Source organism: Cebus imitator, unplaced genomic scaffold (genome assembly GCF_001604975.1).
Source record: "Cebus imitator isolate Cc_AM_T3 unplaced genomic scaffold, Cebus_imitator-1.0 Scaffold92, whole genome shotgun sequence".
Classification (NCBI taxonomy): domain Eukaryota; kingdom Metazoa; phylum Chordata; class Mammalia; order Primates; family Cebidae; genus Cebus; species Cebus imitator.
This window is the reverse complement of record NW_016107407.1, coordinates 6,093,160-6,105,221: the sequence shown is the minus strand read 5'-3', so window position 1 is coordinate 6,105,221 and position 12,062 is coordinate 6,093,160. Positions and strand designations below refer to the sequence as shown.

Below are 12,062 nucleotides of genomic sequence, written 5' to 3'. Positions count from 1 at the left end.
ACTAAAAATACAAAAAAAAAAAAAAATTAGCTGGGTGTGGTGTCGGATGCCTTTAATCCCAGCTACTTGGGAAGCTAAGGCAGGAGAATCATTTGAATCTGGGAGGCGGAGGTTGCAGTGAGCTAAGATCACACCATTGCACTGCAGCCTGGGTGACAAGAGCAAACTCTGTCTCAAAAAAAGAAAAAGAAAAGAAAAAGAAAAACAGCAATTTACCTAAAAACACAGAGACAAATATTTTTGAGAAACAAATCCCTTTTTCATTTTGTACACCAATGAAACAGTAATCCATTAAAAACACTTTCACTGTTTTCTAGGGGTCGGATATGAAGAGGAAGTAGGCAGGAGAGACCCAACGTAACCATTAATAGCCAGTACTAAATTAGAGAGGCACAGCTTTTACTAGGGGAAAAAGAAAATGGATATTTGAGTTTTCTGTTTTAGAAAAGTGGCTTGACAACAGTGTGCTTATATCTTGGAGTTTGAAACTCAAGTTCTTGAACATTATTAAGGGCTATAATCATTCATACCCACATTGACTGAATTCTTGATGGATCTGAAGTGGTTTTCACCTAAACTCTGAAATTCATTCTCCTCTTTTGAATATAACACACCCGTCTCACGAGGGGAAGCATTTCAGTCTTTCCTGCTTTGAGATTCATTATTGTTTTAGATAATGTTTTCATTTGACTTATGAGTATATAAAACATTTTATCTTAAAAAAATTTCCTCTTATTTTAGCTAGCAACATTGTTTTCATGTCCACAAAAGCTGTTTTGGTGGATTTTGGCCTAAGTGTTCAAATGACTGAAGATGTCTATTTTCCCAAGGACCTCCGAGGAACCGAGGTAATTATATTCACATGAAAATCCTTACTATTTTATTAAGAGTAAAAAGGAAAAAGTGTTCTAGAATTACCGTGGGAAAGAAGGGCAAAGAAGGGGAGGAAAACCATTGCATTCAATCATTATTATCCTTGGAACACATTTTACGAGCACTTGCTCTATGCCAAGTCCTAAGTTTAGCGCATGATTTTTCATTTTGTTTTTTGCTGTGCTATTTATAATACGTAATAGGATTTATAATATAATATGCACCTTGATATACATAATATAGAACAATTGTAAGCAAAGTAATGTCAAAATAGATCAGATTGGCCAGGTGTGGTGGCCCATGCTTATAATGCCAGTCCTTTGGGAGGCTGAGGTGGGAGGATCAGTTGAGTCCAGGACTTTGAGACCAGCTTAGGCATCAGAGCAAGACCCCATCTTTATAAAAAAAATTGGTTTGGTGTGATGGTACATGCCTGTCGTCCCAGCTGGTTGGGAGGCTGAGGCGGGAGGATTGCTTGAGCCCAGGAGCTCAAGGCTGCAGTGAGCCATGGACACTCCAGCCTGGGTAACAGAGCGAGACCTTGTTTCCAAAAAAAAAAAAAAAAAAAAAGCTCCACAAAATAGGTCATATCCACAGTTCAGCTTTATTTTGTGTGGTTTTGGTTCTGGTTTTTTTGAGACAGAGTCTTGCCCTGTTGCCCAGGCTGGAGTACAGTGGCCCACGACCTCAGCTCTCTGCAATCTCCACCTCCTGGTTTCAAGCGCTTCTTAGCCTCCTGAGTAGCTGCGATTACAGGCCTGTGCCACCACACGCAGCTAATTTTTTTTGTTTTCAGTAGAGATGGGGGTTTCACTATATTGGCCAGGCTAGTCTTGAACTGTTGGCCTCAAGTGATCTGCTCGACTCAGCCTCCCAAAGTGCTAGGACTGTAGGTGCGAGCCCTCGTGTCTGGCCCAGAGTTCAGCTTTAATGATAATTACAGATTATAGTTAACTTTATAATAAGCTTAGACTTAAAAAGCAGTATGTTATTTAATTCTTACAACAACCCAGTTGTTGTAAATGCTATTACTGTAAGCAGATACTATTGTTATTCTCATTTGACAATAAAGGAAATAAGTTTGCAGAGATTCAAGTGTCCAAAGTCACTCAGTGACAGACCCTGGACTTGAACCCAGTTCTTTCTTTCTTTTTTTTTTTTTTTGAGACAGAGTTTTGCTCTCTGTTGCCCAGGCTGAAGTGCAGTAGCGCAATCTCGGTGCACTGCAACCTCCGCCTCTCAAGTTCAAGTGATTCTCCTGCCTCAGCCTCTGAGTAGCTGGGATTATAGGCACCCGCCACCATGCCCGGCTAATTTTTGTATTTTTAGTAAAGACGGGGTTTCACCATGTTGCCTAGGCTGGTCTTGAGCACCCGACCTCAGGTGATCTGCCCGCCTTGGCTTCCCAAAGTGCTGGGATTACAGGCTTGGGCCACTGCACCCGGCCTGAACTCAGTTCTTTCTAAGTCTACGCCTAAGGTCAAACTGCTACATAACTTTTAAAAAATATAATACTACACACATTATTAAAATAAGAAATGCCAGATATAGGTGATGGGGAGGAAGGCAGCAAATCACACTGCCCTGTGTGTTACCTATGCAACAATCTTGCATGTTCTTCACATGTACCCCAAAACCTAAAATGCAATAAAAAAAAATTTACTATCTGTCCCTGCTTGCTAAAACAGAGTCATGACCACCAGGTCATGGAAATTTTTGGCATATTTTATTCATATAGTAGGTACTCAATAAATATTTGTAGAATGAAAAAAATATGTATATATATATTACTGATATAACCAATATCACTGAGTTTTGGCTCCATGACAGTCTTAATTATCATGGTCATTCATATTTATGAGGACTCTAAAAGCCTCTCTTTGAGCCTAGGAATCCTATAATAAGCCTCAAGTAGTGAGCATAAATGTGTCTTATTTAAAGATGTAAAATAGTTCTCATGTTTATCTCATCTGTGAAGCCAAAAACAACCCAGAAAAGCTTTTCTTTGCTGACTCTAAATGAGATTCTGAAAAATGCATTCACGGTCTTTCAAATAATATATGTTACATTCACATCAATAGGCTGACTAGTTAATTCAATTAGCAAGTGTCCATTGAGTATCTGCTATGTGGCAGGTTGTTGTGGGCACCGACAGGGAATCATCAGACCACGCAGTGAGGACCGTGCCTTAGTGGTACTCCAGTGGTCCCCACTCTCTGGTGGGAGGACCTACTTTAAATTACCTGAATTGTTAAAAGAGCAACCGTTTAGGGATGGGCATGGGGTTCTCACACCTATAATCTCAACCCTCTGGAAGGCCAAGGTTGGGTGTGTTTTTTTGTTTGTTTGTTTTGAGACAGAGTCTTGCTCTGTCTCCCAGGCTGCAGCGCAGTGGCATGATCTTGTCTCGTTGCAACCTCTGCCTCCCTGCTGAGCCCGGAGGGTTCGAGACAAGCCTGAGCAATATAGTGAAACTTCGTCTCTTTTGTGAAAGAAATAGAAAGAAAGAGAGAGAGAGAGAGAGAGAGGGACAGTGGGAGGGAGGGGGGAGGAAGGAAGAAAAGAAAAGGCACAACAGTTTAGTTCACAGTTGATTGTGATGAACGTAAGGTGTAAATGGGTGTAAAAGCTGCCTCCTTGGGCCCTCGTCACTACCACTACCGGGGGAAGCTTCACTGCCTGAGCCACTCAGCCCCATGCTCTTCTCTTTGCTGAAAGTGCCCATAGGAAATAGAGAGGGAGTCTTTGGCTGCACCTCTATGTCAAGGTTACCAGGTCAGTCTTGGTGTTCAATCAGATGCCAACCCTTAGCCTAGCTAGTATACGTGTTGCACTGAACTGGATTGCAGCAAAAACAAAAAAATTATCTTCCTTTCAAACCAAGATTCTTCCAGCCTAGGCAACATAGTGAGGCCCCATCACTACAAAAAGTAAAAAAAATAAAAAACAACTTTTTGTAAAAATTGCACGATAGAGCATGCCTGTAGTCCCAGCTACTTAGGAGGCTGAGGTGGAAGGATTGCTTGAGCCCAGGATGAGGCTGCAGTGAGCTGTGATTACAGCCCTGCACCCACAGCCAGGACAATAGAACAAGGCCCTGTCCTAAAAAAACAAAACAAAACAGAAACCCCAGGATTCTATAAGCCCTTTCTCAACTCTCTCGGAGCCAAGACTCTCCAGCGCAACAGAAGAAATCCTTGCTTTTGTGGATATTACTGAAGTTATTATTGAAAATACTCAAGAGAGGATTCTTGATAGCTGTTTTTGAGCAGAACAATATTCAGAAGGGAAAACTGTAGTTTTATCTTTTTTCAAGAATGCTCAGTCCCTAGATCTTAAGAATACTTTACCAAAGTGTGAGATCTAATAAGACTTAATGCTTACGATATGTTTTCTTTGGAAAATGTTTCAGCATATTTGGCATTAGTCAGGAGTTCAGATATGTAATATTCCACCACCCTTTTTCCTGGAACCAGTTTGAGAAACAAACTATTTATGGTATTAAAGATGGAAAATACTTTTCCTGGCAATGTGGTGAAGTCAAACATTTTGCAACACTGGAGAAAGAAGTGTTCCTTCTGGGGCCGTCTAGCAGAACGCTTGGATATGAGATAACATATTTCACTCCTGGGTAGCATTTGGATCAAGTTATTTTTGGCAAATGCAAATTGCTTTTTATGAAGTGTGAAACTGAGCCTTGGGGGTTATAAATATAAACTCTCTTCTAATCAACCTGCATTTACTATCTGCTTAGTAAATGAACTCTTAGCATGAACTCTACCCTCTCAACAAGTTTTTAAGTATACAATACGCTATTGTTGACTATAGGTACAATGTTGTGCCTTAATTTTTTAACTTTGTGATATACTTAGTAGCAAAGCACACACGAGTTGAAGTTTAACAATGAGCAAAGTTGTGAAGTCACCAATGAAACCTTTTAATAAGCTTGCTTTTACTCTTCCTACTTAGAGCCAGGAGATCTAATTAGTCAATCAACTGTGCAGACTTGCTTGATGTCAGAACTTGATCCTGTGGCTATTGTACAGTCATAGACAATTTCTGATTTCTGCAGCATAGCTGCAAATGCAAACCCTGGTCACCCGTTTGATCTTTCTCTCTAAGCATTCATATTCAGAGCATTCTGTGGTAACCATGTAATACACACACAAGGTTAATCCAGCATATGCAGAATCGACTCTTTCTGAGTCACGTGGTACAAAGAATACATAGTGAATGCAAATTCACTATGTGAATAACAAATTAGAATTACTTGTAGAACTTGGTCCTTTTTGAAAATCCCTTCTAAGTCTGCTTGGTCTTACCTTTGTAAGTTAACATGAAGTCATCACACGTGCACATACACATACGCACAGTCTTTCCCTTTCTAATAAGCATGTTGAGAGCTGAAGGGTTTGATCGCTGACATTAAGGTCTTCTCTTGCTCCGGTGCCCAAACCTGAGGGTGCAGAACTCCCAGAGAACCCTGTGTTGCCCCACCGGGGCTGTTTCATGCCTGCGAATCAGCCAGCCTGCCGAGTGCTTGCACCTCTTACCTGCTCCTCCCTGATCTGTCTGGTAGTTGGTAGAGCTTGAGGAACAAGTGCTCTGAGCCAGGAAGCTCTGGGTTTCTGCCCGAAGGGCAGCATCCAGGCCAACAGGCTTATGGATGCTCCATCCCCGCAGGCTTCTTAGGCGTGCAGTCACGTAGAACCTGCAGAGCCTCTAGGCACAGCCCCTGTGGGTACACCAACAGTGAGCCCTCAGCCTATTCCTTGCCTTATTGGTAGAGAGGAGGGGGTACAGGAGAGAAGATAGGCATCCTCTATGGACAGTTAATGAAACTCACTGCATTTCTTTCTTTTTTTTTTTTTTCTTTTTCTTTGCCTCTATTTTTTTTGTCTGGGAATATCCTGATGAATCTTTTTCTTTTTTATTTCATTGTGGTAAGAACACTTAGCATGAACTCTACCCTCCCAACAAATTTTTAAGTATACAATACAGTAGGCCTGGCATGGTGGCTCACACCTGTAATCCCAGCACTTTGGGAGGCTGAGGCGGGCGGATCATGAGGTCAGGAGATCAAGACCATCCTGGGCAACATGGTGAAACCCGTCTCTACTAAAAATACAAAAAAATTAGCTGGATGTGGTGGCACGTGCCTGTAGTCCCAGCTACTCGGGAGGCTGAGGCAGGAGAATCACTTGAACCTGGGAGGCGAAGGTTGCAGTGAGCGGAGATTGTACCGCTGCACTCCAGCCTGGTGACAGAGACTCCATCTCAAAAAACAAAACAAAACAAGCATACAATACAGTATTATTGACTATAGGTACAATGTTGTGCGTTACTTTTTTAACTTTGTGATAAACTTAGTGGCAAAGTCCTTCCAGAAAGTCCTCTGGCTCTGCTGCAGGGAGAGCTTAGAACCAGAGCTCAGTTTAACCTGTTTGCTGAGAACAAGAGGAAGCCCGCCCGGAAGTGGCTTGTAGGAACGAGTTGAGCAGGGTTAGGGGGGAGACTGGGCAGTTTCTCCAGTTTTTGTAAGCTAGTTCTCTACTTACTTACCCTGAAATGTGTTCCAGAAACACTCTCCTCCATTCTCTTATTCACGTGGCAGTGTACAAGCTGTTTAGAGCAAAATATTGATAATTGGGATATTCACTACTGTATGTCCGCATCAGCCATAAATACAGATCACTGGTCACCAGTGCGTGCTCTGTTCCTTTAAAAACTTTTTAAAATTAAATTAGGTAACTAATTAATTTGTAGAGATGGGGGGTCTCCATCTTTTCCAGGTTGGGCTCAGGCAATCTTCCTGCCTCGGCCCTCCAAAGTGCTGAGATTAGACACATAAGCCACCACGCCCCACCTCGCTTTCTTTCTTAAGTTTAGAAAGAAACACTTCTTAGAGAAACAGTTTCTAAAACCAGCCCTGTTTATTCAGCATGGACTCATGAAACCAAATATAACACATGCAGTGTTAATAGGGCTACACGTAATCACTGGGCTACATGGTAGGTAAAAATAACAGATGGTTCATAAAAATGACTCTTTAGGATCACGTTTACAACATACACTTTATTTTTTTAAGTTTTTCCCTTTCAAGAAATTTGTGTTAATACCCGATAGACTTCTCTCACCTTTTATCACTGCAGATATTTAGAGGGTTGGCAGTGTAATGACAAACAGATGAAGAAGTCTATTTGTAGCTCATTTAACCGTAAAAGGAAGGGCGTTTTAATGGAAAACTTAGCTATACCTGATCAGTGGATTGCAGAACTTTGATGAGTGGGAGTCCCAGATGGATTCCTGGTTCCAGGCTCTTTGCCACCTGATCAACCAGAAAAAGGTTTTTTTATTCTTTTGTTGTTGTTGTTGTTTGAGACAGAGTCTTACTCTGTCTCCCAGACTGGAATATCATGATCCCGGCTTGCTGCAGCCTCCGCCTCCCAAGCTCAAACGATTCTCCTGCCTCAGCCTTCCAAGTAGCTGGGATTATAGGCACCCACCACCACGCCCGGGTAATTTTTGTATTTTTAGTAGAGATGGGGTTTCACCATACTGGCCAGGCTGGTTTTGAACTCCTGACCTCAAATGATCCGTCCACCTCAGCCTCCCAAAGTGCTGGGATTACAGGCGTGAGCCACTGCGCCTGGCCAGGTGTTCTTTGTCAGACTGCAAGGACACTTCCAGCAAGAGCAGCCTGGTCCCTGGGGAATGCTCACATTATTCTCCTAGCTTAAGGTGAACGAGCCAATTTCTGGAACTGGATTAGGGAAATGGAACCCCACACAAAGGAGGGGAATGAAGCTGAATGTTTCCCACATCTTTTTCAGATTTACATGAGTCCAGAGGTCATCCTATGCAGGGGCCATTCAACAAAAGCAGACATCTACAGCCTGGGGGCCACGCTCATCCACATGCAGACGGGCACCCCGCCCTGGGTGAAGCGCTACCCTCGCTCAGCCTATCCCTCCTACCTGTACATAGTAAGTGGGGGGGTCAACCAGGGCTAGGGGGGTGAGTTAATGCATGGCGAAGGCTGGGAGGGGCTGCTCTGCCCTCTATACCACCCCCATCTGACTGAGGCAGTGGTGAAATGACAGGTAAGCTAAAGTTCTTCCCACGTAGAAGCAAGCTTCATTCTTACGAAGAAAACAGCTATTTTATTGGGAACTTACTAAAATGTGCATTGGGCATAATTTGTGCTATTCCGCTGTATGTGTAATAATGCAGTACTATTCAGTAGCATCAGAGTAGCATAAATATTTCAGCCAAGGAAGTTGTATATGCTCTTTGAACACTTAAAACAGTTTTGATTATGAATGTTCACACCAGGCTGGCTTGTAGTGGAACAGACAACTCCCATTTTACTGTTGATAAATTCAGAAGCAGACACTTCTCTGTTACTGCATAGTGACTTTTGGGCCGCTGATTGGAAGCTGTCACTGACATTCAAACCTAGCACTTATCTTTTGGAACATTAAACCAGAAGATGGGTTTAATCTCGTATCCTTTAGAAATTAAAGGGGGCCAGGCATGATGGTGTGGTTTCAGCTGCATGGGAGGCTGAGGTCAGAGGATCACTTGAGCCCAGGAGCTCAAGGCTACAGTGAGCTGTGTCCATGCCACTGACACTCCAGCCTGGACGACAGAGCCAAGACCCTGTCTCAAAAGGAAAAGATAAAAGAAATGAAAGGGAAGCTTGCTTGTTTGAGGGCATGAACTGCATTTGTTGCAGGGCGTGTGGTGGGAAACTCATTCCTTTCTAGGTCCTATTACTTTATTTATTTTTTGACACAGAGTTTCGCTCTTGTTGCCCAGGCTGGAGTGCAATGGCACGATCTCAACTCACCACAACCTCCACCTCCCAGGTTTAAGTGATTCTCCTGCCTCAGCCTCCCAAGTAGCTGGGATTATAGGTACCACCTATAGCTGGCATGTGCCACCATGCCCGGCTAATGTTGTATTTTTAGTGGAGATGGGTTTCCTACATGTTGGTCAGGCTAGTCTTGAACTCCCGACCTCAGGTGATCCACCCGCCTTGGCCTTTCAAAGTGCTGAGATTACAGGCGTGAGCCACAGTGCCCAGCCTCTAAGTCCTGTTACTAGTGTGCTTTTGCTGTTGAGGGTGTATCTCCATACTTTTGATGCTAAGAGAGCTGGTTTATTGCTAGATCCACAAGCAAGCGCCTCCACTGGAAGACATCGCAGATGACTGTAGTCCGGGGATGAGAGAGCTGATAGAAGCTGCCCTGGAGAGAAACCCCAATCACCGCCCAAGAGCCGGAGACCTGCTGAAACACGAGGCCCTGAACCCGCCCAGAGAGGATCAGCCGCGCTGTCAGAGTCTGGACTCTGCCCTCTTTGAGCGCAAGAGGCTGCTGAGTAGGAAGGAGCTGGAACTTCCTGAGAACATTGCCGGTAGGGACACCCTGCTGTGTCCGCACCCTTGCTTCCCTTCTCTTTCGGTCCACATCAAACCTCTGATGTAGTTCATGAAAGCAGTTGGAAAAAAAAGAAATGACTTCTTGAGTCCCATATCTTGCTTGAGAAATTCCAGCAAGAAGACGAAAAGAAACATGTTTTGTTTTTAAATTGGCTAATTTAGCACCAAATTATAATAGATTTTCAGTGAGAGTGTAGGTAGCATAGTCATTGGAAGATGCCTCTGACTTGCTTGTTTGCAACACTGGTCTTTGAAAACAAGTTGAACATGACAGCTTTGCTGTTGGTAAAGTCAAGGGTTCTGCTTGATTCACTTTTTCTTTCTTTCTTTCTTTCTTTTTGAGATGGAGTTGCTCTGTCACCCAGGTTGGAGTGCAGTGGCATGATCTTAGGTCACTGCAACCTCCGCCTCCCAGGTTCAAGCGACTCTGTTGCCTCAGCCTCCTGAGTATCTGGGATTACAGGTGCTTGCCACCATATCTGGCTAATTTTTGTGTTTTTCGTGGAGAAGGGGTTTTACAATGTTGGTCAGGCTGATCTTGAACTCCTGACCTCAGGCAATCCACCCTCCTCGGCATCCCAAAGAGCTAGGATTAAAGGCATGAGCCACCACACCCGGCCTAAGTCACATCAAGTGAGTTAGGGAAACAGCATAGCACTGCCCTGCACAGATAAAATACTGAGTTTGAAGTCAATTTACATTTCCATCTTCCTCTGCTTAAAATCTTGCTAGCTGTGAATTTTTTCCACTTAGGAAAGTCAGTATGCATTCCAGGAGCATTGAATATGCAGGGAGAGGGTTTTCCATTTTTATTAAAAATCTATGGTGTTCTTAATCCATTTAGGTCCAAACCCAGATGTCAAGCCTGGCATACTTGTTTATATTTCTTTGCTGCTTGTCTGACTTGTGTGTATTTAAAGAGGACCATCTGACTATTGGAAAAATATGCCAGGATTTCTAACTAATTTCTTGTCTCCATTGACTCCTGTTTGAACTTTTTGGTCTATGTAATGTTTTTTTTTTTTTTTTTTTTTTTGAGATAGAGTCTTGCTCTGTTGCCCAGGCCAGAGTGCAATGGCACTATCTCAGCTCACTGCCACCTCCCCCTCCTGGGTTCAAAAGATTCTCCTGCCTCGGCCTCCTGAGTAGCTGGAATTACAGGCACCCGCCACCACACCCGGCTAATTTTTATATTTTAATAGAGAAGGGGTTTCACCATGTTGGCCAGGCTGGTCTTGAACTCCTGACCTCGTGATCTGCCCACCTTGGCCTCCCAAGGTGTTGAGATTACAGGCATGAGCCATTGTGCCCAGGTGGTTTTATTAGGCCCCAAAGGATTTATTTCTCTGCAGAAGGAACAGTTATTTATTATTTGATATGTTTTCTCATAACTTATTTTTTTTATATTTTCCTTTTCAGATTCCTCATGCACGGGAAGCACCGAGGAGTCTGAGATGCTCAAGAGACAGCGCTCTCTCTACATAGACCTCGGCGCTCTGGCCGGCTACTTCAATCTTGTTCGCGGGCCACCAACGCTTGAGTATGGCTGAAGGACGACATGTTTCTCTAAATTAAGACAGCATTTATCTCCTGGAGGCTGGTTCTGCCACCTCCACACAGGGACCCTGTATAGTGAATTGCACCATTTTTGAAGGAGCAGTGTCACCTCCCATGACCCACGAATGTACCTCCAAGTGGCCCCTGTGTGTTTGACTCGTGAAGCCATCTGGTGTGCACCAGGCCTCAAGGTTCTCATTTCTCAGGTGATGTGATTCCAAGGAAGGAGTTTGAGCGTTCACAGAAGGATCGTGTCTGCTGACTGCTTCATTCACTGTGCACTTTGCTCAAAATTGTAAAAATACCAGTCACAAGGATAATAGGGTCCCTGAAAATCACTGTTCTCGGTTCTTATTTAAGTATGGAATCTTCATTTTACTCGGAATAGTTGTGTTGTGTATATTGATGTATATAACTCTTTGAGTCTTTATTGGTAAATTCTAGTATACATTGAATTTATTATAATTTGGGTGATAGAACAACTTGAATATTGTAGCAATAAGCTGGACTAGTGTCTTAAAAATGGCTAAGTGATGAATTAGAAGCCATCTGAGAGCAGGCCACTAGTGAGAGTTTCTTTTGTGTTCCTATGGAAACATTGTGTACTGTACATGCTATGCTTAAGACATTCAAAACATGTTGTTCTGAATGTGGATAAAAACTGTGTAAACCACATTATTTTGGTACATCCCAAAGGATGAGAATGTGACCTTTAAGAAAAATGAAAACTTTTGTAAATTATTGATGATGCTCCTTTTGTAATTCTTCTGACTCAATTTTCTTTCAAGCATTTGTACATTAAAATAGCATACTATGTATGTGTTATATCAAATGCCTTCATGAATCTCTCATATATATACTTGTAACAGTGTAAAGTATGCAAGTAGTTTTACTTAAAGTATGTTTTTATATTATGCAAATAAAACCCTTTTGTCCAATGTGATTGGTCAAATCAACTGAATAAATTCGGTATTTTGCCTTAGTTATTGTGAAGACTATGATTCTCAACAGGGACTGAGGACAGCCTATAGGAACTGGGATATAGGTTGGAGGGAAATATGTATCATAAGAAGGCAACAAACACCAGGAGCTTTGCAAATTGTATTAATACACTCCTTTTCTTTTTTTAAAAAAAAATATATTTTTCTCTGTTGCCAGGCACCAGGCTGGAGTGCAGTGGCGCCAT

The 12,062-nt window shown here is 42.8% G+C and overlaps 1 protein-coding gene across 1 annotated transcript in view; it reads left to right on the top strand.

Moving 5' to 3' along the window:
* MAP3K8 (mitogen-activated protein kinase kinase kinase 8) overlaps positions 1-11,858 on the top strand; it is a 28,764-nt gene extending 16,906 nt beyond the window's left edge. Inside the window, exons 4-7 of the mRNA XM_017535320.2 lie at positions 687-848; positions 7,707-7,859; positions 9,048-9,294; positions 10,739-11,858. Coding sequence (XP_017390809.1) covers positions 687-848; positions 7,707-7,859; positions 9,048-9,294; positions 10,739-10,869 — 693 coding nt within the window. The 3' untranslated portion in view covers positions 10,870-11,858. The remainder of the gene's footprint in view (positions 1-686; positions 849-7,706; positions 7,860-9,047; positions 9,295-10,738) is intronic.
* The last annotated feature ends 204 nt before the right edge of the window (positions 11,859-12,062 follow it).